The sequence below is a fragment of the Anoplopoma fimbria genome, chromosome 23 (genome assembly GCF_027596085.1).
Source record: "Anoplopoma fimbria isolate UVic2021 breed Golden Eagle Sablefish chromosome 23, Afim_UVic_2022, whole genome shotgun sequence".
NCBI classification, from domain to species: domain Eukaryota; kingdom Metazoa; phylum Chordata; class Actinopteri; order Perciformes; family Anoplopomatidae; genus Anoplopoma; species Anoplopoma fimbria.
Window position 1 is genome coordinate 7785845 of NC_072471.1, and position 26591 is coordinate 7812435.

The window sequence follows — 26591 nt, forward strand, 5'->3', positions numbered from 1 at the left end:
GAAAATGAATGGGGTTGATCCTTTAAAAGCTCCTTGGTCTTACCTCTGTAGATGGTGGGAAGGGGCAGTGAGGACAGACCCTGGCTTTGCATCTGCTGCTGCTGCTGGAGTCTCCTTTTAGCCTCCAGGACTGGGTTCTCAAACTGGGTCCTTCTATTTATATGGCTGTGATGATAAAAAAAAAAAAAAAAAGAAGAGATTTCAGATTTCCCTCTCTCCTGCTGCATAAAACGTAGCCCCCCCCTTCTCAGCACAGATCAGATCTAAAAATCCTGGCACTACAGCAGCTATTGCTGTGATGATTAATTAAACGGTCGGTCCCACAGATTATGTAACGGAGCTGCAGAATGGCCTTGCTGGGGTAAAAAAAAAAAAAAAAAAAAAAAAAAAAAAGAACAAACGACTGACTCTGGGCTTCTTCTTCCGGTTTTATGAGCAGAATTATGCGAATCACATATTGGGAGGAAACCTACACATGGGAGAGTGACTTCCTTTAACGTCCCACGTCGTCCTTAATTTAGTTTGCAACACTGAAGATCCACTACAAATAATGTAATTTGCCAGTGTGAAATAATTAGTCATCATTAGAAACTTTCCTCAATGTGGAGTGGAGAGGCTGCATTGTGGACACACACAAACAAACACACACACACACACACACACACACACACACACACACACACACACACACACACACACACACACACACACACACACACACACACACACACACACCGTCTTCCTCCTCTCCTTATCTTTTAATGAACGCCCCAGTATCATGGTGCTAATTACAAAACAGCTTGACTATATTTATTTTTACATTGTTACATAATTTCAAGGTCTCGCTACTTCTTTCATGATATTTACACGACAACAGCGAGACAAACAGATGATCTTGAGTGGGGGAGTGCAACACATAAGACGGAGAGTAGTCAAGTGTCATTCAGGAGGGTTTTTTTCTTTAGCAAAGTCGAGCCAAATGACTCCCCCCTGTAATGTCTAAAAATAGAGAGGAGAGCATCCAGCCAAAGATATGACACCTCTGAAACAAAGAGGGGAGGTGCAGTTCAATACAGAGCACATGCTTCTGCAGCAGTTGCTTCTGAAGATGATGAACAGACATGCAGAGGGGTTTAAAAAGCTCCGGAGCTAAGCTACAGATATAGATGCTGTGAGTGTTTCCATCAGAGGGATCACACAGAAATATGGATAAGCACACAGAGACGAAGAAACTTCCTCCTGCAAACAAACAGCGAACCGTCAGGAAAAAGGCAGACGGAGGGAGCAACTGCTTCCTGTCTGCAGCGCCAGTCTGCTCCGAATGAATATGATTAATACAGCACCAAAAGAAAAATCAACAGCAAGCCATTACATATTAAAGATGCACCAGACTTACTCAACATAGTAGCTGCCGTAAATGGGGTCATCGATTTTCTCCCAGCCGTACGGAAGCTCTGTAGAAAAAGGACAATAATGAAGGGCTTGTTTATTCAGTGAACTTGCAACAGAATATTGATCTTACATGAAAACATCTTTGCGGCAGAATTAGTTTACAGCATCATTTTATTGTCGGTAATCACCAGGATTTTGACGGTGCGATAAGGTGTTAACCGTTATTCACGCTTGTGAATTTTCTGAAATCTTATCTTTTATAAAAAAAAAAGTATTGGATGGCGACAAGACAAAAAAAAAAAAGTGTGTTTCTCAGCGGCTTGTCACATTGATTGATTTAAAGAGGCTAGTCGCTCTTTTAAAGCTGTGCATCAGATGCATCCCTCTCCATGACAAAAAGTAGCAAAATAACACCAAGTATTGATAGATCAAGTGGCTGAATCAGTGAAATATTAATGCTCTGCCTCTTTTTCCGTGCTGTAAATATTGTGTTTTTGATGTGAGAACGTTGCTTAGATTATCAGCTCAAAGTAGGACATGCACAAACCCTGAGGTTGTTGAACCTCCACAGTATCAACTGGTACACATTACTATGGGTGATTAACAGTTAACAATGCAACTGCCGACAAATAGAACATGACGGTCAATTATTGACAAATGACAGACGGATCAAAGAGCAGAAATGCTGTGAGAAGAATTTGAGACATATCAAAGTATGAATATCAATGCTCGAACTTGGATTTATGTTTTAAAAAGGAAAAAGTACGCACACTGACATGAAACGAGGAGGATCTATTAGATATGTTGCACGAAAACAATAAATGGGGTCATCGTGATTTATGGTGTACTGCCTTTGAAGGAAGAAGCTCTTTATTAATGAATACACTTTTGGAAGGGGACATCAATTTTTCAAAATCAATTTCATTAAATACTACTATTTTGTACAGTTTTGGATCCTCCCTGTAGGATTTATGTTTCTTCATGAGTTGCCCAAAGTTATAATATGTTGGTTTGAATTATAAACAATAAAAGTAAAAACATGACTGCAAGTCTGCAGCCGTGTTCGAGGCTCTGTGACACAGTAACAATGCCAACTCTATGATGTTTAGCGTGTAATATTTACCAAACAACAGATTAGCCTGCTTGCATGCTAACATATGCCAACTAGCAGTAAACACAAAGTGCAAATGAGGCTGAAGGGAATGTCATTAGTTCTGCAGGTTTTTGTCATAAACCAAAGTTTCGAGCAAACTGATGGTGGTGCCAATTGAAAAGTTGGATGATCACTAATGCTTTTATTATTTATTCTCTCAAATATCTTCCCTTAAATATCTGTAGCATATTTCACAACCATCTATTCAATCGTTGTCGACGCATTTCACTCAGAACCGCAAATGTCAACTTGTTGGTGACGCCAGAGGAAAAGTCAGGGGATCACCAAGGTCATAAAGGTTCATCCTCTGGGAAACATGAATATCCGAACAAAATGTCACGCCAATCCATAAAGCAGTTGCTGAGATATGTTAAGTCTGGACCGATGAATGAACGTTGTGATCAAAAGAGCAAAGTGGCTAGCGTGGCTGAGAAGGACCTGCTAAGATGCAGTGAATAGCTTTAACTTGGCATTTCTAAAGTGGCCTGTAACTTTTATAAAACTGTATGAATTCAAGGTCATAGATATTTCTGCTCTCTCAGCCTCTTTCAGTATGTGGACTGTACGGCTGAACATGCCGCCTTTGTTCTCAATGATCAAAGCTGAACTTCCTTTTGCCCACAGCTCCCTGACAAAACACGGCTCTTCAAAAACACGTCTAATAGGAGTCCCCTGTTTGCTTTCCAGGATATGAGAAATTTGCATTAAAAGCATATTCCCAACTGGAGATGTTTTAAGCATAATAGTGTGATCATTCATAAACCCACTTGGGGAGATAGCTCATATGCAGCATCTAAGCTGAATCCAGCACCAGAGCTCGGGGACAGCGTGTTCCAGTGCAGCTCGGCTAAGAAGCAGACCGGCTTTGATTAGCGACAACGCAAAGTTAATCAGGACGAGAGCGGAGATAAGAGCAGAGAGGAAACGCTTCCTAATCAGAAAGGGAAGCAACCAGAGGGAGCGCTAGAAACACCGGACGAGCTGCACGAGGACAGCTTGAGAGAAACACACACAGAAAGACAGCCAAGAAACAAGCCCCGAACATACTCTATGGTCATCGCATACATTTGTTTTTACTGCTTGGCCTAGTTTCCAAATTAAAGAGATAGCTGTGCACACTCCCATCCCTCCCACACACAGCAGAAGTATCAAAACAATGCTGGTGCATTGCTCGTGCACGAGCCATATGCTTCTCTGAACCCCTGCCCCCATACCCTCAAAACAAATGATTAAACATTCAGTAGGAAAGACTATTTTTGCCTGCGCACTCACTAAAATGATCACACACACACATACACACACACACACACACACATACACACGCACACGCACACACACACACGGTTGTGAGTGATATAACAGGTTGACAGCCCATGGGAATACCTCCTGTGAACATTCCTTAGCCCCATCTCCACTCATTAAATATGAAAGAGAGTGTTTCATGTTCTCACCTTTACTGGGCGCCGCACACACACATACATTACGTTACTTACTTTACACAAGCACACACTTACCCTCCCCATCATTTTGCATATGCACACACACACACACACACACACACACACACACACACACACACACACACACACTACCACACAGACGCACACAAATGCAGGAGATCAAAGGGCTGTCGTGCATTTCGGCAGTCTTCCTGTGAAAAGCTTTTTCTGTTAAAATGTCCACAAGAAGAGCAGCAGGAAGCCAGAGAAGTCTCTGCTTTCAGGAGAAGGGAAAGACAGACTCGGCAAACAAAGCTCCACACGACGCCAAGGAAAAGACTGTGGGTCTCATTATCCGTACGTTAGGCTCGCTCATTTCGGTCAGTAACGAGGATGTTGTGCTCAACATATTAAATGCTGAAATCTGGGAATACGGCAATGAAGAAACACAAGTGATCAGATGAATCGGACAGATTGTAAACAAGACAACTAGTCGCCATCCATCTCGAAGTGGATGGCGACACACCACCTGAAGCTCAACCTGGACAAAACCGAGCTACTGTTCCTCCCGGGGAAGGGTTGCCCGCACCGAGACCTGTCCATCACCATTGATGATGCCGTGGTGACGCCAACTCGGACTGTGAGGAATCTGGGCGTGACCCTGGACGACCAACTGTCGTTCTCAGCAAACATTGCATCGGTCACACGCTCCTGCAGATTCCTCCTCTACAACATCAGGAGGATTCGCCCCTTCCTCACTGAGGAGACGGCGCAGGTGCTCATCCAGGCTCTGGTCATCTCCCGCCTGGACTACTGCAACTCACTACTTGCTGGAGCCCCGGCGTCGGCCATCAGACCTCTGGAGCTTGTCCAGAAAGCTGCAGCACGTCTGGTGTTCAATCGCCCCAAGTTCTCTCACACAACTTCCCTTCTCCGTTCTCTACACTGGCTCCCTGTAAGAGCTCGCATCCAGTTTAAGACTCTGGTGCTAGCCTACAGGGCAGTGAAAGGAACAGCTCCTTCCTATCTCCAGGCCATGGTCAAGCCCTACACCCCGCCCGACCACTTCGCTCTGCTGCCTCGGGGCGATTGGTTGACCCGTCGCTCAGAGGTCACTGCGGCCCATCCACCCGGTCACAGCTTTTTTTCTGTCCTGGCCCCTCAGTGGTGGAATGAACTCCCCACTGACGTCAGGACAGCAGAGTCGCTGCCCATCTTTAGACGCAGGCTGAAAACTCACCTCTTCAAGAAGTACTACCCTGAGCCTTCCTCGTAGCACTTATTGCATTCGTATCAGTTCGCTGCACTTATTGTATTCGTATTCGTTTATTGCACTTATCCTATTCGTAGTAGTTTGTAGCACTTATTATATTCGTATTAGTTTGTTGCACTTATTGTATTCGTAGTAATTTGTTTCTGCACTGTACTTTAGCTCTGGTTTATGCTCTTAGATGCTTGTTTAAGAAAGGAGATGCACTTATGACTTCTGGTGACTAGTAGTTCTCTTGAATACCTATGTTGAATACACTTATTGTAAGTCGCTTTGGATAAAAGCATCTGCTAAATGACTGTAATGTAATGTAATGTAGTTGATCTAACCCGGTAAGTGGGTTCCGTTAAATCTTCCACTCTTAGAATTTCAAAACATGTTTAATACATGTTAATCATCTTTCTAATACATTTATCATGTTGTTCTTTCGCATAACTCACTATGGAAGTATAAAAAACAGGCTCAAATAATTCCATGGGACATACATTTGAGGGTCAAGGGTTATATTCTCTATCTTTTAAGGGGTCCTTGGCTGAAAACAAGTTGTGAACCTTTGATCAAAATCACTATTTTTTGGTTGAGGTAAGGCCAAAAATGAGGGAAAAAGATGTTGAGAATTTCCAGAAAATGTCAAAATATTCCTAGAAGACAATTGCAAACAGAAATGACATAAAATAAGACCTAAATTGTGGTAAAAAAATTAAAATGTCTGCAGCCACTTCAAATCAAGAGAATGTAACTTTGAAAAAAGAAGGAACAGCATGTTTCTTCTCTTGGAAATAAAAACTGTTGATTCGTACGCAACCAAATGCCGTGTTGCTTAATTCAATACACTCCAGGGGTTTTGCTGATGCAGCTTTACTTGGTCTGGTGTGACTAGTAGCTTATTATGGCAAATATCATCAAATATTACAGAGCCTGATCATGAGCTTTATGTCTCTCCTCCACTGCTACTGTTGCTCTAAGTTTTAGAAATGAATTCCATACATGATCCTGTATTTGTTACTCGCGGCCACAGTGGCTACTATTCCTGCAGTCTGGCTTTCATGTGGTGTCATTGCTGCACAGACTCTCATGTTCACGTACACAACCCGAAATTATGTTACTTTCATTGAGCAGTGATCTAATAAATGCTCAACTTGGGTGGATTGTCTCTTTGGCTCCGCTGAGTGTCTTCTATAACCTCTCTGTCAGCAGCCTGCGATGGAGAGCTAACTCGGGACAAGGAGAGTCTGTGTGTGTGTGTGTGTGTGTGTGTGTGTGTGTGTGTGTGTGTGTGTGTTTATATGAGTGTGTGTGTGTGTGTCATAGAAAGCCAGCACTGCTTATCACTGCCATGCTTCATGCATCCACGGAGGAAATGTCTTGTTGGAGTGAAATTTCCAGGTAGGCGCTCTTATAACGGAGCCCCAAAGCGAGTGGAAAAAATGTTTGCAAAGCTCCAGTCATGCAACAACATCCATCCTGCAGTCACAGGTGGAGGGCCATTTACTACCAGCAGGAGGCATCCTGGCATCTTCCCCACATTTACTCCCCCCCAGTGCCACTCAATGATATCTCTCCTCTTCACCTTATTTCCCCTCCGTCTCCATAGCTACTTCTTTCCTTCCTCAAGTATCCGCTCATCTCACATGCAGTCTCACAGTCAGAGCCCGCCTTTTGATTTTTCTTCATGCTCAAAAGCTTGTGCATTTTTTATTCTGTTTTCTTTTTTTTCTTTCTTCTAATTTGGTTTGGTTTGAGGAACAGGTGGGCAAACCAAACAGCCCATGTCCTGTTTCCTTTTTTCATTTGTTCTCTTCATCCATCTTTTGAGGAGGAATCCGGCTGAACCAAATCACTTTCACTTTTTCAAGAAATTAATAAAAAAGTCCTTTCTTTTTTCCTGGATGCTGCACTGTGCATTGGCTTCACTTATTATGTCACCGTTAAATGCAAGCTGCAAGTTTACTGTGAAAAAAATCACCACAACTGATTAATGAATGTGTGGGCTGGTCCATATGGGCACAAAATCCACTGGCTAAGGTGTGAAGTTTTGGAACACTGATTTAAGAACACACATTTGGCAGCACACACCAATAGAATATACGATATATATAGACTTCCAAACACATGAATTTAGTGGGCTGCTGCTTTTGAGCACTGGTTCACACTCACCTACTGCAGAGCCCTTTTCTTTGCAAGTACAATCCAAACTCAATTATCTAAACCTCAAACTGAAAGCTAAGCTGGGAAAGTCTCTGAAATGCCACCACAGACAAAGAAAATGTGACAAAGTTACAACTCTGGCCATAATTATCCGAAACCCGAAATGTCACTGAAATCACTGATTCATACTTTAAGGGAGAATAACTATGATGTTGATACCTCTTTAAAATAAAATGCACAGTGCACACTGGTAGGTTGCTTCTGCGTTGATGGAACCCTAGAGGAATATATTAGAATCATTCCGATTTCTAAACCTTTTTGGGTTGCAGAGGTCTGTTGAGCTACTAAGTCACTTGAGGCATTTAGTCAGACTTCACACAGCGCCTACTGGAGCCAAAAAGGTTTTATACGTTTTTTGACATATCCTTCACAGTAGTACTCCCCAACACCTTTAAGTTTCATGTTTTCTAAATCGCAAAACTTCATGAAACTTGATGTTTTGCAAGGTATCCGTGTGATCTCCATTTTATTATCATTATTAATAATCCTATTTGATTTTTTTATTTGCTAGCAGACCTCATGAGCGAATGAGGATATCTGTTTCTATAGCGGAGACAGAACCTGCTGCCCGGTTGCCCAACAGAACATTAATACACCCAGACCACCTGTGAATTCAATTCCCACCATGTTCAAGGTGATATATAGCCGTGTTTGCAGAAAAATGAAGCCATTTATTTTAAGATTATCCAGGGTTGCAGGTCCACCGTGAAGATCAGCAGAATTTTTACAAGTGGAAACCTCAGCTAACCTTCTGAGGCTCTAACAACCTCTACTGTATAAAAAGCAAACACGACAGAGTGCTTGATGACGCACTCTTTGCATTCATCCTTTTATTCTTATCACTATTATTTGCCTTTTCAGAAACCACTTACAGACCGGGCTAAAATTACTGATTGTGACTCAGACGTGATATTTTCAGAGGATATGAAAATGCTGATGAACAGAAGTACATGTTTCCTGAATCAGTCCAAGCAATGATTTATAAACTCGGCTCCCTCCTCAGTCAACAAAAGGACCATTTTCCCACATTTGTGCTGATATTCACTCTCCTGCCTGTCACAAACAAAAGCACAATCAAAAGGATTTAAAGTAAAGAAAAAAAAGCTGACTGCCCTGTCAGATGCAATATTTTCTGAGTGTCGCTGAGCTTGTTGTTGGTTAAGCATGAGCTCCTTATGTTTCTCTAGAGGGGGGGAGTGGAGTTAAGAAATAAAGGTAGTTTAAAGGACAGAGGCTGCATGATGAGCCTTTTATGTTAACTTAAAGGCCACCGTAGTTCTCCGACAAGCTTGGAAAGAGGGGGGCATTTAGTTAGCTGCAATCTGCAACCTCACCAATAGATGGCACTAAAACCTACAAACTGCTCCTTTAAAGTCCCTTTAAACTGCAATAACATTGATCTGACATTGTCGCACTAAGATCTTGGTCATGATCAGCATCAGACTTCAGGATAATAATACGAGGCGTATCCATTTGATTGATGACCAAAGATTTAACCACGATTCATGACTCAACTTTTGCCTGGGTAAACCCCAAATTGCACAGGGGCCATTCCTTAAGACTTGACCTGAGACTTGAAAAACAAAAACATACAGTCCTCATGGGACAATAAAACATAAAACAGGGGCAGGCAGACATTGTATAGCCACATACCTTAAATATGTATCTATAAGGCTTTGGCAATGAAGCTCCTGTATGTGCTGACACATGCTCAGTACTTACATATGTTACTATTGTAACTACATAATCAACATGCCTAGGCTCCCTGAGGACAAGTGCACAAGCTCAGTCATACTAATAGATGTCAGAAAATCATACATCTGTTTCCAGTGTGATGAAACTACAAAGGCTGCGACAGGGTTTGACACAGATTGATGCACTTAGATATTGCCTCATATTTTCACATCAAAAGCCAACTGACATCAACCACGAGTGCATTTGTTTTCCGACGGGGGGAAAAAGAAGGCTCATGGTTCAAGTCTTTTAGAAGATCATTAACAAACCAATACATCTCCACTGTGACAGGAAAAGTCAATGCAACAGCCAAGGCGCTGACAACAAATCAGTTAATTGCGTCACTTGCCGGTAACAGTGTCCTCCTCTGGTGAGTTATGCTACATTTCAATGAGATACAGTTTGTTTTTTCCCCACAACTTGTTTTTCTTGTTAAAAAGCACCTGTGCTGCAGAGAAATGCATGTCCTCACATTCCCCCTACCGCACGGTCCCACTGGTCTCCCGTCTCAGAGCGAGCAGACAATAGTTAAGCTCCAGAATGAAAATGAGAAAAAAAAAAGAAAAAAAAGCTACAAGCTCGTAGCTTATCAGGACATTCCAGGGACAGAAGGAGACGTACTGAACTGTGACCTGGCGCTTATTCGCTCCTCTTTTGACTCCAAAGTTCTGGTTTATTTGGCGAGCTCTATGTAAAAAAACGTACAGCTGCACACAAAAACACGCATACTTTCTCTTCTTCTGTTTTCCATCTGCAGTATTGCGCCACTAAACGGTCTCACTGTCCCTGTGGGGTCACGAGTGGAGCAGAGTAAGTGCTTTCTTTGAGAGACCCTTTTGTCAGGTCTTAAATAGGACAATTATGTAAAGTACCGTAGCTTGTTTTATAACAGCTTCCTGGATGCTGTTGATTAGATAGAATTATGTATAAAGATGAATTTGGATTCAACTAATTTCCAACTCAATTGGAGTCAAAACAGACAAATAAAAAATAGCTGAAGTCAAATTGTCTTGCAACATACTGAGTTGAAAGATAATTTGAGCATAATCAAATTCAACATATGAAATTGTATCAAATTAGTCAGACAGGGGTCCATTTAGTAGTAAAAGTGGAAAATATTGATCAAATATTTGAACACAAAGTATGTACAGTAAGTGTTAAACTGTTGAAACAATCATTTGATTAGTCAATTGACAGAAAAGTAATCTGCAAAAATGTTGATAATCAAGTACATTTATAAGTCATTTGTCAGGAAAGTAGGACTAAAAAATAATCAAGGTTTCTGCTTTGTTCAACGGGAATATTTTGAGCTGGACTTTTGTTTTTTAAATCAATAGCCAAATTAACTTTTTCGGGTTTTGGACTGTTGGTTGGACAAGGTTGAATGTGTGCTGTGGGAGATTATAAAAGCATCTTTTGATATAACTTGTGATACTTTTATCTGAAAATTGAGAAACATATCGTAAATAAAATAACCAGATGGGAATTAGCACTGTTGTGCAGTATATATATTAAAGCTACTACGAGGAACTTTCAAACTGGGTTGATTTTGGCGGCCCCTGTGGACAAAACCGGTATTATCTCTAAGCACCAGAGTCCCTTTAGAAAATCTCTCATTTAACAGTCTGCCTTGCCCGGTCCTGGTTCTGGTTCTCCCGTGCCACTAGGAATCACTACTTGTGTAATATGAAGTTGTAATATGAAACTCAAACAAGCAGAATGATTGATTGTTCCTTTTTACGGGGCAAACAGACTCAAACAAACCCAACAATGCATCAGTCCGTTTCTCAACACTTTCTGACTTTACCACAAAATATGTGGGACTCGGCACCAAGCACATTAATCCCTACTGATGTTGTAAATCCTTAACACAGTTCACAAATATAAAATATGTATTATTAAACAAAAGGCTCAGACACTTCCTAGAACAGCTGGGCACTGTAGTTTGTAGCAAACATTACTCAAACAAGAGTAAATAGCGTATTTGTCATGGACTATTTTTAGCTGTGGATTAATACATATTTGGTGCTCTGCTGAGTTCTTTTGGCAGCAGGACGGCGTATGTGGGTGTCGAAGAAAAGTATATTTCAGGTCCAATTCTGTGGCTGGTTCAGATGAGCTTTATGCACTGCGCAGTGGAGACAGAACTCCACATCAAGGTTGTAGAATTCTCTGTGACTACAGTCGGTTCTGGTTAAGATTATATACAGGGTTACAGGAAACAACAGTAAAACAAATGGTGTGGGTTGAGCTAAGCTTCTCAGGGAGGACAAAGGATCTTTGATCAATCAGCACCCAAGATATGTATTCCACTACTACAGACTTGTGAGCCGGGTCTGAGAACCCAACTCACAAGTCTGTAGTAGTGGACTTGCATAGGCTCAATACACGTCTGTCTGGCTGGCCTGAGCTCTTTTCACATTACACCAAAAGGTTTTACTCACAGAGGTTTGTTAATTAATGTAAAATAGTTTCTGGGTTACTGTTACAGACAGAACGGGCAGGAATACAAAGGCAATGTAAAAGAATACAGTTAATACAACTTAAAGATATCACATGTTCTTCTACATGGGAAAGACTCAAAATAAACTGATGAGCCAACGTTAATATTAATGTAGGAAAATGTCCTTCATGTACCTGTATTTTCAATAGATTTTGTACCACAATGGAAATCTGTGAGATATGCTACAGTGTATCAAGTTATGTATCTTGATATTACCATAACAAAGTCCTACACTGAATCTTATATTATGATCTTGATATCATGTTGATTCATAAACAAGCTTGGAAGTGTTTAAAAAAATCCATTGCAGCTGATCCACACACACTCTAACAGCTAATTCAGCATGCACGTATCACACACACACACACACACACACACTGCCACACAGTCTTTTTGAATCCTCCTTCCAATCTCCTGGCCTCAGGCTCGCTCTGCTGGGGTTGTTTCTCAAAATACACCCATCAATCATTCTGCAGACAGCCTCGCCCGGCCCTCCCCGCCACTCCGCTCGCGACTGCCGCAGGAGTCTCAAGGTGAAGGAGGGCGCTGCGTCTCTCCGTCTATAATCACTCACCTGTAGGACTGCACGCACACACACACACACCGTGGAAAGACGGTGTTCTTGCATTCAGTGTCCCCTGAAAAACTTCTGCAAGTCTAAGGTTCCACTGAGATGGCTCAAAGGACAACTGAGTGAACAGGAGAGGTGACATTTCCAAAACTGGAGCCTTGTAGCATCCACATGGACATACTTGATGAAGTATCGGTGGAACTCACACAGAGAACTTTTTATTATAAAACTGCAGACGGGAGAAAAGAAATACGAGTAAAAACAGGAGCCCTGCTAGATGTCCCCTGGAGAGAGGACAAGATGGGAGTTTGAGCCCGACGCCAGCTTGTGAGAAACCAGAATAACTTTTGCCTGTGAAGCTCCTCACATGACCAGAATGTAATTACACGTCCAGGTTTGGTGCTGTCTGTTTTCATTCGAGTGAAGCCTGCTGGGACGCCGGCAGACAGAAGACAAAGGACACTCTAATACGATTAAAATCCTTCAAACCTGAGCATCTTCAAAGTAAGAGTCCCCTTATGTGACTACGTTTATTCATATACTGTACATCCGGTGGCTTTTCTTCCCCCGGATGTCGTCTGATGAAACACGATGAAATAGTGACGAAAAACATCTTACAGTTTTGTCTGATTTGAATTCACTAGTCAGACTTGTCAGGGGGATTCTCGCTACCTGCTTTGGCATACCTGAGGTAAAAAAAAAAACAGGCTGAATAAATAAAGAATACAGTGGAGCAATAACAGGCATGCTAGGTTTTCTTTTTTCTCAGCCAACAAATATTTGGCAGGACAGGGAGGACAAAACAAAACAAGCAACTTTAAGAGAGGAGGGAATTAAAGCAAACAGCGAGGTTCTGTTTGCCTGTCCTAGTTCTATCTGTCCACCAAAACAAGAAGAGGAGACAGGAGGACATGAGGGAAGGGGAAGGGGGGGACGACGACAAAGATGGATGTGGAGGTAGAGAGAGAAAAGGTGGGAAAGATGGAGGCAGAGAAAAAATATAGTGTGAGTTATGTAACAACGAGGCGTCTGTGATGTCGAACGCTCCGTCTTCAGTAGAGCCGTCGCTGCTTTGAACGCACAGGAATGAGCGCTGAGCTGAAACACACATCCTCTGCTTATTTTCACTGAATCTGGTCGTATGTGTTGACTTCCAACATGAGAGGGAACAAGTTGTCTTTACCAGCGGTGGGAACGTTTACTCATGTACTGCATTTATGTACAGTTTTGAGATACTTTACTTGAGTATTTTCCATATTATGCTACTTTATACTTTAATTCCATTTTATTTCAGAGAATGTTTTTGTTTACTCCACTTTCTTTGTTATAGTTATTGTATGTTAAGAGGGTAAAAATAGATTAAGACATCAAATATGTGTCTTATAATAAGATATATTGTTATAGATTAAACAAATCACCAGTGTTTGAAGAGGGTGATAACAATCCAATGATATTATATTTAAAAATATAACAGTAATTCTGCATAATTAGTACTTTAAAGGGATAATTAGTCCTCATTCCATCTGTAATAACAACACTGTAAGTTAATTGCTGAGATGTCCGTTTTATGCATCCATCACAGTTCACAGTACAACAACTTCCTGCTTGAACTTTGACCTACCAAACTTCTTTTTGACAGGACAAAAAACTGTTTTCTTTCTATTAAGAGTATTTTGTGGTGTTGCTAAATCTAAGTAAAGGATTTAAATACTTGTTCCACATCTGGTCTTTACTGTGCACCAATGTGTGTTCAACTCAACACCCAGTGTCCCACTTGATACTCTATCTCTCCTCCTCTTCCTCCTCTTCCTCCTCCTCTCAGCCTGTTGTCCCGTCACAGCTCGCAGACTCCACCCTGCAATCCTGTTAGCGTTTATCAGAGCATGGCTCCGGTCCAAACAAGGACTCACACATCTACCTTCTCCACCAATCAATAGCAAATTTACAGAGACAGCTTTTCTCTCCGCTCAGCTCTCAAAGGGTCATCCGGTGCCGCGAGGGCTGTGGAAGTTTGGAAAGAACACCACACCTCTCATAATGCTGCTTACACAAACCCCTTAAACTGGAAACACACTTTTACTGCTGACAGTCAGAAAGGAGCAACCGCTGAACAGCTAGGTAAACACAGAGGACAACAATCTAAATGATCAGTTATGTCACAAAACAAACCCCTGGATTTATGTGAGAACAAGAAATCTTGCAAATCAGAAACAAACAGACCCTCAACACAATCTGCAGCCTCGCTAGCAGCTCTGTGAAGCTTACACAGGGATGCTCTGAGCTTAATGCTAACATCCTCATGCTAGCATGCTCACAATTACAATGCTAACATGCTGATTTTAGCAGGTGCATGTTACTTTAGCGTGTTGGCATGCTTATTAGCACTACACTCAAACTACAACTGAGGTTGATTGGATTCTCATTAGCTTTTGAGGGATTTGTATACAAACCAATGTATTGGAGGAATTAAAATCTTAACCTGATGATCGTACCAAACCAACAGTTTAGGTCTCACATTGCTAAACAATTTATCTTCAAACATTGTAGTCCATAGCCATGACATATTCAGTCTGGACCACAGTGGATGACCAACAGACCGACATTGCCATCTTTAGAGCTATGCTGCTAGAAAAGCTAATCATGTTTTTCTGTTTATATTTGCACAAAAAAGGTAAAGAAACACCACTGAATGACTCTATTTCCAGACAGTCAGCACCAACTGACTCAGAGTGTGACAGCCTTGGTCCAACATTGTCAAAATTATAAATATCTATTGGCCAAACAATTGCAACGTGTGTCTACACACGAACAGAAGCCACCATTAAGAACTACATTCTCTCCATCTGGGACTAACTGGATTAGTTGCCCAACTAGATCAATAACAGTCCTCACAAATATCAGCACATCTCCTCTGGTTGGTCCTTGGTGGATAAATAGGATTGGAAGTGCTGGAGATAAAAGGCAAAATCAAATTTTGAGTAATTCCTCACAGGCGTCTCTGTCTTTGTTTCTGTGTCATTTCATCATGTTGGAGATCCGTCTCCCTTTAATGTCTTAAGATTGAGAAGGAACGGGGGAGATTCAGCGACAGCGACTTTTTGATTAAATGCAAGATCAGGAAAGTAATTCTAGTGCAAAGATAAAACAGCCGATGTGTCAACAGGAAGCAGTCCCCATGTTTAATGCCATCACACACAGTGCAAATGTTTTCAGACCAGGTGCCATTTCTCCTTCTCTCACTCTATCTTGCTGCAGTCAAACAGTGTCAGCAAATAGCTCGTAACATTTGCTTTGTCCAGGCGACAACATCCGGGTCTGAAAAGTGAAGCTAATGCGTGAACTTGCATTCTTTCTAATGTCCATCAGGAGGCGACTCCTCTGGTTGCAAAAAGAAGTCTGATTGTAAAGATTGTACTTATCACTTGATTTATTCCCTCAGTAAACAATGTAAACATGAGTTTATGGTCTCAATCTCTAGTTTCAAGTCTTCTTCAAAGTAGCATGATGTTCACTTAGTACATTTTGGTTTCATTTAGAGTAAAATAAACCATAAAACAGGGTAAGCTTTAGGGCATGGCTACCTTGTGATTGACAGGTCAATATCACAGCGTTGTCGGTCTGAGAGTTGTCCGTGTTTGGTCTTAGAACTTTAACCCTTTCACAGTGTGTGTTTTTGTTTCAGTTCATGGAAGTTAATTGTTGTTTTAGTCAGCTAATAATTTCTTATTCAATGTTTGGTTGTACGTGGCTCCACACTTTTGTGTTCCCACAAACCAAAATGGTGACGGCCTAAATGGCAAACTCTTATCCTGCACAAGGCACCAAACGTGTACAATGTGAGATTCAGATATTATTTTCTGTGAGACTGTACGTAGTCAGTTCTTTGTGCTAAATGCTAATGTCCGCATTCTAACTTGTTCCCAATGCTAACATGCTGTTGTTTATCGTATTCACCATCTTAGTTTGGCGTGTTAGCATGCTAACATTTGTTGATTAGCCCTAAACACAAACTACAACTGAGGGTTGATAGGAATGTGATTGGCTTTGCAGGTATTTGGGTATAAACCAAAATACTGGAGAAATCTTAACTTGTTGGTAGGCTAAACGATAGTTAAGGGATCACCAAAGTTATTACAGTTCATCTTATTGGCAGCATAAATGTCTGTCCCAAACTTCATGGCAAACCAGCCACTATATTTGAGTTTGAACTAAAGTGGCTGACTGACTTTGTTTTATTTAACTCGAAATGGAATTATTTGGGGTTTTGGACTGTTAGTTAGAGACTAAATAAGGAGTTTGACGGCATCACCTTTTGGTCTGGGAACCGCACATTAAACTAAACAAGTAGCAAAAAGATTAATTAATGATAAAAAACAATAATTAGCTGAAGCTTCACTCACCACTGAAAGGTCCCACACACCTGACACACAAGGCAAATCAAAGCAAAAGACTCATATGAAAACTGTTTTCAGGAGTGCTTGTCCGTCTCTCTGTCTGCCTTTGTGAGCGCGTGTCAGTGCCAAATGTATTTTTAGAGAAACTCTATCTGTGTGGTTACACCTTTACCAGGAATATGAACACAAACACCCCCACCCCTCCCATCGTGGACACACAACACTCACTCAGACTCACACACTAAAAAAATGAAAAACGACTGTCATTTCTCATTTGTTGTCTCTGTCCATCTCCAAAATCCAGATCCAGTCCTCCTACTCAGCTCCTCTACCTCCTCGTCTATAACTCAGGCGATATATCTCCTCTCGGTTGCACACATAAAGAAAAGACGAATGGGGAGAGTGAGGGTGAGGGCGAAAGAGATAGATGACACACTCGTATTTATGTACGCTCGTCTAAAAAAGCCGCTGCATTGACATTCATCCTTCTCCTTTCTTTCTGGTGTATGTTTTGTCGTGTGCGTGGGCGGGTGAAGGACACTCCACATCTCTCTGAGAATAAAGAAGTCTTTGTAACCTCCCCGTCTCTCTGGACCTGGGCTTTAAACACACATATCACGGGGCTTCCTATCCGAAGCGATGGGTGTTAACACACACACACACACACAAACCAACATTGTTACTGTGTAACTCCTAAAAAAAATTAAAATCCAACGCCAGCTCACAAGAATCAGCAAATGGCCCTCCAATGAACTGAAGTCTTGTATGAAATCATCTCACTATGCATCTCGTCAGATCAACAGGCAAAGGTTTAAAGCTTAAAAAATGTATGCTGCTGGGGAACTTGTGTAATTAAAATGGATGAACACGAGGAGCAAAAAAAAATCAGAAGCAAAGGAAAAAATAGGAGATAAAGACGCAGTACTCACCATCCTCTTTGCATTCCTCGGGCGGCTTTGCCTTCTTGGCTAGCCTCGGGTCCAGCCACGATGTTGTCTTGGTGTTGTGGCTGTGAAGAGACGACAGAGAGAGAGAGAGAGAGAGAGAGAGAGTGAGAGGGAGTGTGATAGATGGTGAGAGAGAAGCGACTTGGCAGAAAATAGAGAAGGAGGTTGGTGGATTCTTAATTCGGCCGGAGAATCATTTCACAGAGGAAAGATGACACTCCCTTATGTGCCTGCCTCTAACAAAAGTGACGAGAGAGACGGGAGAAAAAAAAAAAAAAAAAAAAAGCTTTACGTTAACAAAATGACAATCAATACTTTTAATTTGCTTACTGTCTCTCATTAGCAGGCAGAGGAGGAGGAGGGGAGGAGAAGGGGGAAGAAAGAAGATAGAGGGGTGACTGAGGGAGTAATGGAGGGGAACAGCTGTGGGCTTGGCAGATTCATCCAGAGCCTCAGGCACAGAGCTGGATCCAGATCAGTTATGGTGTGCCAGGGAAACTCGACGCAGCCCCACAGTTCAACTGAAACTCTGGGGCCACAATGGCCTCCCTTCATGGTGACAGTAGGGAGGGGGGAGGGCAGGGGAGGAAGGGTGTAGACAACGTGCCAACGGAAAAGAAACTGAGGTGAGAAGATGAGGGAAGATGATCCCGTAAAGAAGCCTCCTTGTATCTTTGTTCTTTTCAAGACTTTCAAGATCTGCACACTGTTAAGTTCCAGATGGTATCTTAACTTAAATGTATTAACCAGCTGAATTTTCTTTTTTTGCAGTTAGGCATTTAAGACAGATCATGTGTATGCACTGATGAGAAGAATAATAATATATAAAAAACACAAACCAAAACAACAAAGCTCTGTAAAATATGAATCTATATTAATGTTACAGCTGGGATAATGATGTTTTTTGGCCGAAGCAGAGCTAAAAACAAGCTGAAAACTGAGACATCTCAAATATTACCACTTATAAAGTTGTCAGGTGAAGGTGTTTGCAAACTGTTTACACAACATGAACATGGGTCCACATTTATTCTGAGTCATGTGTCCACATTACAAATGTAAATCCAGTATTTAGTCTCATTTTAGCTCTGTTTTGGTCTCCACCAACTCCTTAGGAAGATATTTGGTTCTTTAGCTGCTACAGTTGATGTTCGAATATCTTTACCAGCTATCCGCAACCTTTGTCTGTTTTCTGTTGTTGGAAACGTAGTGTGAGCATTTGCAGGCCATAAAACCAAAACAATGAGCGTTAACAGGCTAAAAAGCTCCATAGAGCTGTAGGGTTTGGTATTATAATTTGTGGGTTTGTTACTGAGTGTACACCTTTCACGTTAATAGTCAATTAGTCATTGATAATATGTAAACATTTATTAGTTACCTGACTGTTTAAAAAACATTTGCCAATTAGAACTAAACGAAGTATAATTGAGGCTGATAGGAATGTCTTTAATTAAGGTATTTATATATATACAGTACCAGTCAAAAGTTTGGACACACCTTCTCATTCAACTACTTTGAAGAATCTAAAATATAAAACATATTCTGGTTTGTTGAGCATTTGTCTGTTTACCACATAATTCCATATGTGTTCCTTCATAGTTTGGATGTCTTCAATATTAATCTACAATGTAGAAAAAATTAATAAAATAAATAAATAAAAACCATTGAATGAGAAGGTGTGTCCAAACTTTTGACTGGTACTGTACATCTACATATATATATATTGTAAATTTTGAACTGAGGATGGGGCTGCATGAAACGTTCATGCATCATCAAAGTTATTTCAATTCATCCTGGGGGGAAAACATGAATGACCCCAAAAAATGTCACATTAATAAATCCTATATTTGTCGAGACATTTCAATCAGAAAGTAAAAAGTTCAACCTCGTGGTGGCTTTGACCTTAAGTATGGAGCGACAGGAAAAGTTTAGATATTTTCACCTGGTCCAAAGTAGTGGACCAACAGACGGACATTGCCATCCCTAAACACAGATAAAAGTGGGAGTTTAAGGCCCGCGCCAAATACAGAGCCAAATAAAGTACAGTTCAAGGTAAGGTAACGTCTGTTTTGCTCTGCTCTTGATTCTTCTCCAAAGCATTTCACTCTCTTCCTTCCTCTCTTCTACCGCCATGCATTACTATTTATAGTATAAATATCTACGTCTACTGCATCTTTATGGTCCTCCCACTCAGCTTCTTTTTTTCTGCCCAGTCTTTACTATTTTTAATCACTATGGCTTTATTTTCCTTCCGCCTCCACCTCCCTCCATTCCTCTCCTCAGCCGCCTCACTTTAAGGGCTGCAGGTAAATAAATTGATCTCGTATGGAGGCCAATCAAAAGGCAAGCATCCTCTTGGCAGCTGCTATCACTTTGGCACGGCATCACATACTCCTGGAAAAAAAAAACAAAAAACTAGAAGCTACAAAATTCAGTGGGCTAACTGTGTTAGTTGTGTAATGTGCTTGGTGGGAGTGGGAGCATGAGGTTTGTCTGTTGAGGGGTGGAGACATATGGCGAGTAGTCTGCAGTGGTGGAGGGAATTAAAAGTCTGCCTCTGTGGCGAGTAGACGTGTGCCTGGCTGGATGAATATCACAGCTGTCTCATTTGTTAGGGCGTCAAGCAGTTTATGATGCGTTCGAGTGCACTGGGATTCAATCAATGCTATGGAGAAATTTTGATCTATTGATTCAATAAAAAACAATTTCTGTTATGGCTACATTAATTGATGCTACACAAGAACACAGGTCCGCTTCCATGAACATATTATTCCCTTTCCAGCTACTCAGCTCAGCTACTCCATTACTCTTAAGTAACAAAGACTCACCTCCACCGTTTTACTGCGGCTGTAAAAAGCTAACAACTCCAATGAATTAAACTTTGGAGCTAACACAGTTCTGTGCAGCAAGGTTTTTCTGGAGGACCTCTAAATCTCATTAAATCACCGAGCATTAATTATGGTCTCTGTGTGTGTTCATTTGTGTGTGTACACAGGGGAATATAGAGAAGTACATTTAGTTGTTACCGAGCACTAATGCAGTAACTCAGGCGCCATTTCATTTTGTTACTGGAGAATGAAAATACTAACTCATCTTGCCATCTCTGAAGGACTTGAACAAAAAGCCAAGTTGTTCAAGAACAATTGCATGACTGTTTCCCTTTATACTTTTTTGATTATAGCTTTTTTTGTTCTTTAAAAGCCACACTAATCGATAATTATATATCAACAATGGGTCAAATGAAAGGGGTTATTTTTGGTAACAAACCCAACTCTACACTTTTCTTTATCTTCAAGAAGTTTAGAAGCATCTTTAAGCTCATTGTTTGGACTAAAACTTAATTTCTTTGGTTCACCATCAGCAACAAAACACCTCTTCTTGCCCAGCACCAATGAAAGGCAGACGATGTGAACACAGTGGAGCATTTAGCTGCAAAACAGCCACATATTTCCATTCGCAGTCAATGGAATTCAAATACAGAGCTAAAAGGGAGGTGAATATTGAGTAATGTTTTTGTCCACCATGAAGTCTACTATTTACTCTCCACTTAGCTCTGTTTTCATCTCAACTCCTCAGGAACATATTTGGCTCTGTAGCTGCTACAGTGGATCTTCAAATTTCTTCACCAGCTAGTTGCTATCTTTGTCTCTGCCTGATGTTGTTGGAACAAGGCCTGAGCATAATTGAATATATGAATATCTTTTCAACCCAAAGCCTTTTTTGTTTCACCACTTTAAAGTTGCACAAATCAGTATTTAACATCATCCAAATATAAAGATTTAAAGGAGTATTTTAGCATCTTTAAACTCACTGTTTTGGTTTCCAGGACCTTAATATTGTTCTGGTTCACTCTCACCGCATCATTTCCAGATGCAGGAAGGGAATGAATTGAATGCTAACGTGTATCCATAAAATAGGTAACTGTTTGCTAACATGTTCTCCATATCAACTTTATAAGATTGTAATATGTCATTGTTGTGTTTACAGGTAACCATAAAATCACTGAAAGCTGCTTTAAAAGCCGCTAAGAAGATTGCCTTCCATCTGGTGAGTTTTTATGACCTATTGCAAAGAGTTTTATGAACACCTGAGACTAGAATATGCAGGTTTTATCAGTGATACAGTATGACGGTCCTGTCTCAATGAGACAGTAGATGTAACCATGACACTTACTCTATGAAGTAGACCTCTCCTTTTTCTGTGTATGCCATCTCCCAGTTGTCCGGCAGTGGCCCTAGCTCGTCGTTCTCGTCTGGTTTGGGCAGCGTCATTTTCGGGGACTGTCCGTCTTCTTTGGGCGCCTCAGGTGGGGCCTCTGCTGGGATGCTCTGCGGGGCCGTGTCCCCCGAAGCGTCTGTGCTCTTGTCCTCATGTTCGCTCGACTCTGAGGTGACAAGAGAGCAGGATGTGTCAGACACGAGTTTGTCGCTCAGAGAGGAGAGGGGGGTGGGGGGGGAGTGAAGGACGAGGGAGGTGAAGCGAGGACACATGAAGAGAAAAAAAAATCGTTAGGAGGCAGGGAAAAGAGACTGATTGAGAGCCGGGGGTTAGGATGGAGACAGAAAAAAAAAGGGAAAGAATGATTAGAAAAAAGGTGAGTAGAGGCGGTGACTCAGGGGAGAGAGGTGAAGGCAGGAGAGGGAATGATGGAGGTTAACAAGACAGAGAGTCGAATAAAGCAAAAAGAGACAATAGAGATTGGGAGAGAAGAAGCTGGCTGTGATGCCCTAGTTTGAGTTGTGGCAGCACATTCACACACTGAGAGAGAAATGGTGTGTGTGTGGAAGAAAGAGAGAGAGATGGAAAGTGTGTGTGTGTGATTCCCAGACGAGAGCTGCAGGAGGGAAGTGGAGAGGGGACGAATGAGAGCAGGGGATTGAGAGATAATCTATGGGAGGGAAAGAACGAGCGAGCTATCTGCTTAGATCACAGAGCCTGCTGCGCTCTATTGATTCCCCTTCAGCTCTCCTGGTCAGCCCACACTCCGTCCATCTACAGAGAGAAAACTCCTCCTGAGCCGAGCACAGCGGCCCACTTTAACATCCAACACGGCTCGCTGCACAACCCGGGAGTTATCGAGCATCTCAGCCCCGATAGGAATCAGTTAAAAAATGTTATCTGCATTTTCCCCTGAAGCTCAAGGGAGCACGGTGAGTGTCATCTGCATCATTTTGAGTGAGTGTAGATAAGAACTGGGCAGTGGGCTAGCTGAGATCCTTAGATAACGCCCACAGTAGTCCTAAATCAAGTCTGAAGAGTAATAGAGATTGTGTTTTTTACCATGAACTGTATATAAAGATAGACAATATGAAAGCTCCCCCAAAAGTGAAGCTAAATTATCGTGATCGCCCCCCCCTGGTGGCTAATTGTAGTAAAGATATGGAGTGCATTTAAGTCCCGCCCACATATCGCTCTCCATTGACTTTTCATTGCTTAAAGGTACCGCCTTGTTATTTTCGTCTGCTAGCAAACAACAGAAGAATGCCGCGTAGAGAAACCCAAAAGTTTTTATAAGCTGCTGAACTGTAAAACTAAAGAATACAGGCCATAAAACATGAGGCATCAGCAGGAAGAATGGGATAACTGTGGGATCCTGACACTCAGGACGCCTTTTGTTACATCTGCCGCAAGCATTTTGTCCAAATGCCAGTTTTAGGCTAACTATATTTCTGTCAGTATACAGCTTGTGTTGTATTGGAATGTTGATACATCAGAAAGCTATGCAGTATCGTGTTGCAAGTACCTTAGCTAGCTACAGAAACTATGCTAACACATAGCTGTCATTTGCTGGACGAGTTATTCTTTTAAATAACTGGAAATCCAATTATATGAATTGGCTTTTCTTTCATCTCTTTTTAGCCTTTAAATAACTTTCACTTCTCTTTTGGGAATATTTATTACCTTTTTTTCTATGTACCTTTTAATTTTATACTTATTTGTTGTTGTTTTTATCTAATTCCATGTATTTGGATAATCCTATACTTGATTAACATGACAAAAGGTGTCATATATTGTATATACAGTTATATTACTGTTACATATACAAGTCATTTCATGTTTTCATTTTACAATAAGGGTAAATCTTGTTTTCAAAATAATTTTGGGCATTTAATTAAGCATTCTGTTTTTCCTGTTTTATATTCTGTAAAGCACTTTGTATACAGTAGGAGAGGTGTCATACATTGTAATACTGTTACATATTCATAAACAGTGAGACTGTTATTCTATGTTTTAATTATGCATATCCTGTTTTTATCTAATTCCAGCATTCAAATTATCATATAAAGCATTTAATAAACGAGGAAAGGTGTCATGTATTAAAAGTGTTATTACTGCTACATATTCATCTAAACCTAAAAAGTCATTTTATATGATATTTTTGCATTTAGGGTTAAACTTGTTTTTGAAATAACTTTGTGCATTTAATTATTTAGTCTGTCTTTTCTTTCTTTTGTTCTGTAAAGCACTCAGTGAACATGGGTAAAGGTGTCCTACATTGTATATAAAATTGCATTATTGTTACATATTCATCAAAAGTCAGCATGTCATTTTAAATGTCTTGAATCTAATTTCCTGCATTTAAATGACTTAATTCTGCATCGGTCTTTCTTCTTCTTATTATGGTAAGTACTTTATTAACATTTAGAAAGATGCCATATAAATAATCTTTATTACCATATTGTACAGGATACATTAGCATCTGCATGTATGTAGTTCTCTAGCAAATTAAGTGTCCTACCTTGTTTGAGCTCCCTGCGGTATGAAAATCAAAATCTCATCCTTTTCATAAACACTTTGTCTCTCCGTTCTGTTCTGACTGCTTTGAGATACTCGGCTGTCCTGAGGCAAAGAAACCAGCTTTGAAAGTCACAGGACCAAAGCATGGTTTTGGATTTGGAATCAGTAAAATCAAACTCATAAAGCCTCTTTTATGATGGTCTTTTTCATGTGATCATGGGATGCATTCGGAGGGTTTGTTTGACTGTTTGAAGTGTGTGCATGTGAGGGTGACTGTGTGTGTCTACTTTGATATCTAAACAATGCAAAAAATAAATAAAAAGGCGCATCCTGATGTTTCTTATTCAGCCAGGGCCTTGTTCAGAAGGTTGTTGTTTAAGGAAATACCTGTGCAAAGAAAGGTCTCTTTCTATTATTTATACCTAAAGATGTTTGGCCTCGTTGCATGCTGTGTTAAATGTCACTCTTGCCTATTTTCAGGATTTACAAGGAGCGCTTTGGACGACACCCCGATTCACGAGAGAGAGAAAACACTTAATAAAAATGTCCCTTGTTGTTTAATAAAGAGGGCTGCTGTTGAATTGGAGAGCAATATAGTATGTGTGTATGCCCTCTGGCTATCTGGGCCGAGACACTGCTCCATAATGATACCTAATAAATGATACCGGATTCTAGAGAGAAACCTCGCTAATGCTTTAATCATAAACGGTTTGGTCTGCAGAGGAAATCACTGTGAGAGTGAATTACAATTCACACTTTACATACCATGCCGTTAAATAGCACGTAAAGATATTTGTGTAGCCAATTAAAAGTGATAATCTGCCATAAAATTTTTCCAAGAAAAAACAAGTAAAGGCAATCTGTTAATGTCTGTGTTGCTAGGCAGCCGCTCTACAGCCTGTTGCTCAAGACTAAAAACAAAATTGCGGCCCGACCTGGAGCGTGACCTCTGACCCGGCTGTCATGACGAGGCTTCTGCCTCAGGCGACCTCTGCCTCTGCGCCTGTGGGGGTCGTGTTACGGGGCTGACCTGGGGTGACGGCGACACCGTTGCCGTTGACGACGGGTCTCTCCTCCTCCTCCTCCTCGGGTGGCTCGATGCTGGCTTTTTCCATGTTGCTGACCGACTTGTTACGCTTCCTCTTGCCCTCGGAGGTGGGTCTGGCGCCCGGCAGCAGCTGGTCCGTTACATTTAGCAGCAGAGCGCTGGGCTCGGCCGGCGGCTTCGGGGTGCCGTAAAAGTTATCTGGAACGGAGGGGAGGAAGAGTTGTGAGACATTTGGAGGCATTTGATATGCTTAATGCTTTCATGTTGTATTTTTAGCCAAATGTCTGTCTGTTCGTGTGCCTGTCGACCACTTCAGTCTTAAAGGGACAGTTCAAATAGACATGTTTCCTCTTACCTTTAGTGCTTTTTAGCAATCTAGATTGTTTGTTAAATCTAGTAAATTTGAACTGCTAAACATCAGCATGTTAGCATGGTCATTGTCAGCTGTTTAGCATGCTGACATATATTAAGCTGAAAGCGCCTTTGTGCCTTAGAACAGCCTTATAAATGGGCTAGCATGGCTGCAGACTCCTCTCATCTTGTTTCATTTTCTCTAAAGTGTAACAAGTGAAAACGTTGTTATCAAGAGGGAACAAGGACAAACACGATTTTTGAATAAAATCTGCATTTCCATTTAGATGTTAAAGGAAAACACATTGCAACAAAGATAACAACAAAGCACATAATGTAAATGCAAAGAAAGAGAGAGAAGTGGGCGAGGAATATAACAGCAAAAAAAGCCTGGAGATCGTAGAGAGTAAGGATGAGAGAAGTGATAACATTCAGACAGAGGAGGTTTGTGACACCTCTGAACCAGCTACAGGGGGGTGAGAGGTTCGGAGCCCTTGACAGCCCGTCAAGCTCCACGTTGAAGCCAGCTGATCCATGAACACACAAGCTGGGAGCTCAAGATCGCATCACTTCTTACAATATTAATGATAAAAAATCTGCACGTTTGCAAACAAAGACTCTGACATGCACAGATCTGTTGTTGTCTTTCCATCTTTTCCTCTGCACATCAATCACTTATCAGACCATGCACAGGTTTACCTGGCATATGATTGAATAGTCAGTGTATCTCTAAGTTTCGGTGTCTGGTCAGAGCCAACCACCCACCTCTGGGAGCTGCAGTTTTCCACTTGGCTCGGACTCAACAGCCCGATCCAGTCTTATACGTTAACTTTGAATTTTACTATC

At 41.2% G+C, this 26591-nt stretch overlaps 1 protein-coding gene across 1 annotated transcript in view; it reads right to left on the reverse strand.

Moving 5' to 3' along the window:
- magi2a (membrane associated guanylate kinase, WW and PDZ domain containing 2a) overlaps positions 1 to 26591 on the reverse strand; it is a 208091-nt gene that overhangs the window by 45715 nt on the left and 135785 nt on the right. The window contains 5 exon segments of the mRNA XM_054624389.1: positions 44 to 165; positions 1397 to 1454; positions 17594 to 17673; positions 21782 to 21992; positions 25377 to 25592. Coding sequence (XP_054480364.1) covers positions 44 to 165; positions 1397 to 1454; positions 17594 to 17673; positions 21782 to 21992; positions 25377 to 25592 — 687 coding nt within the window.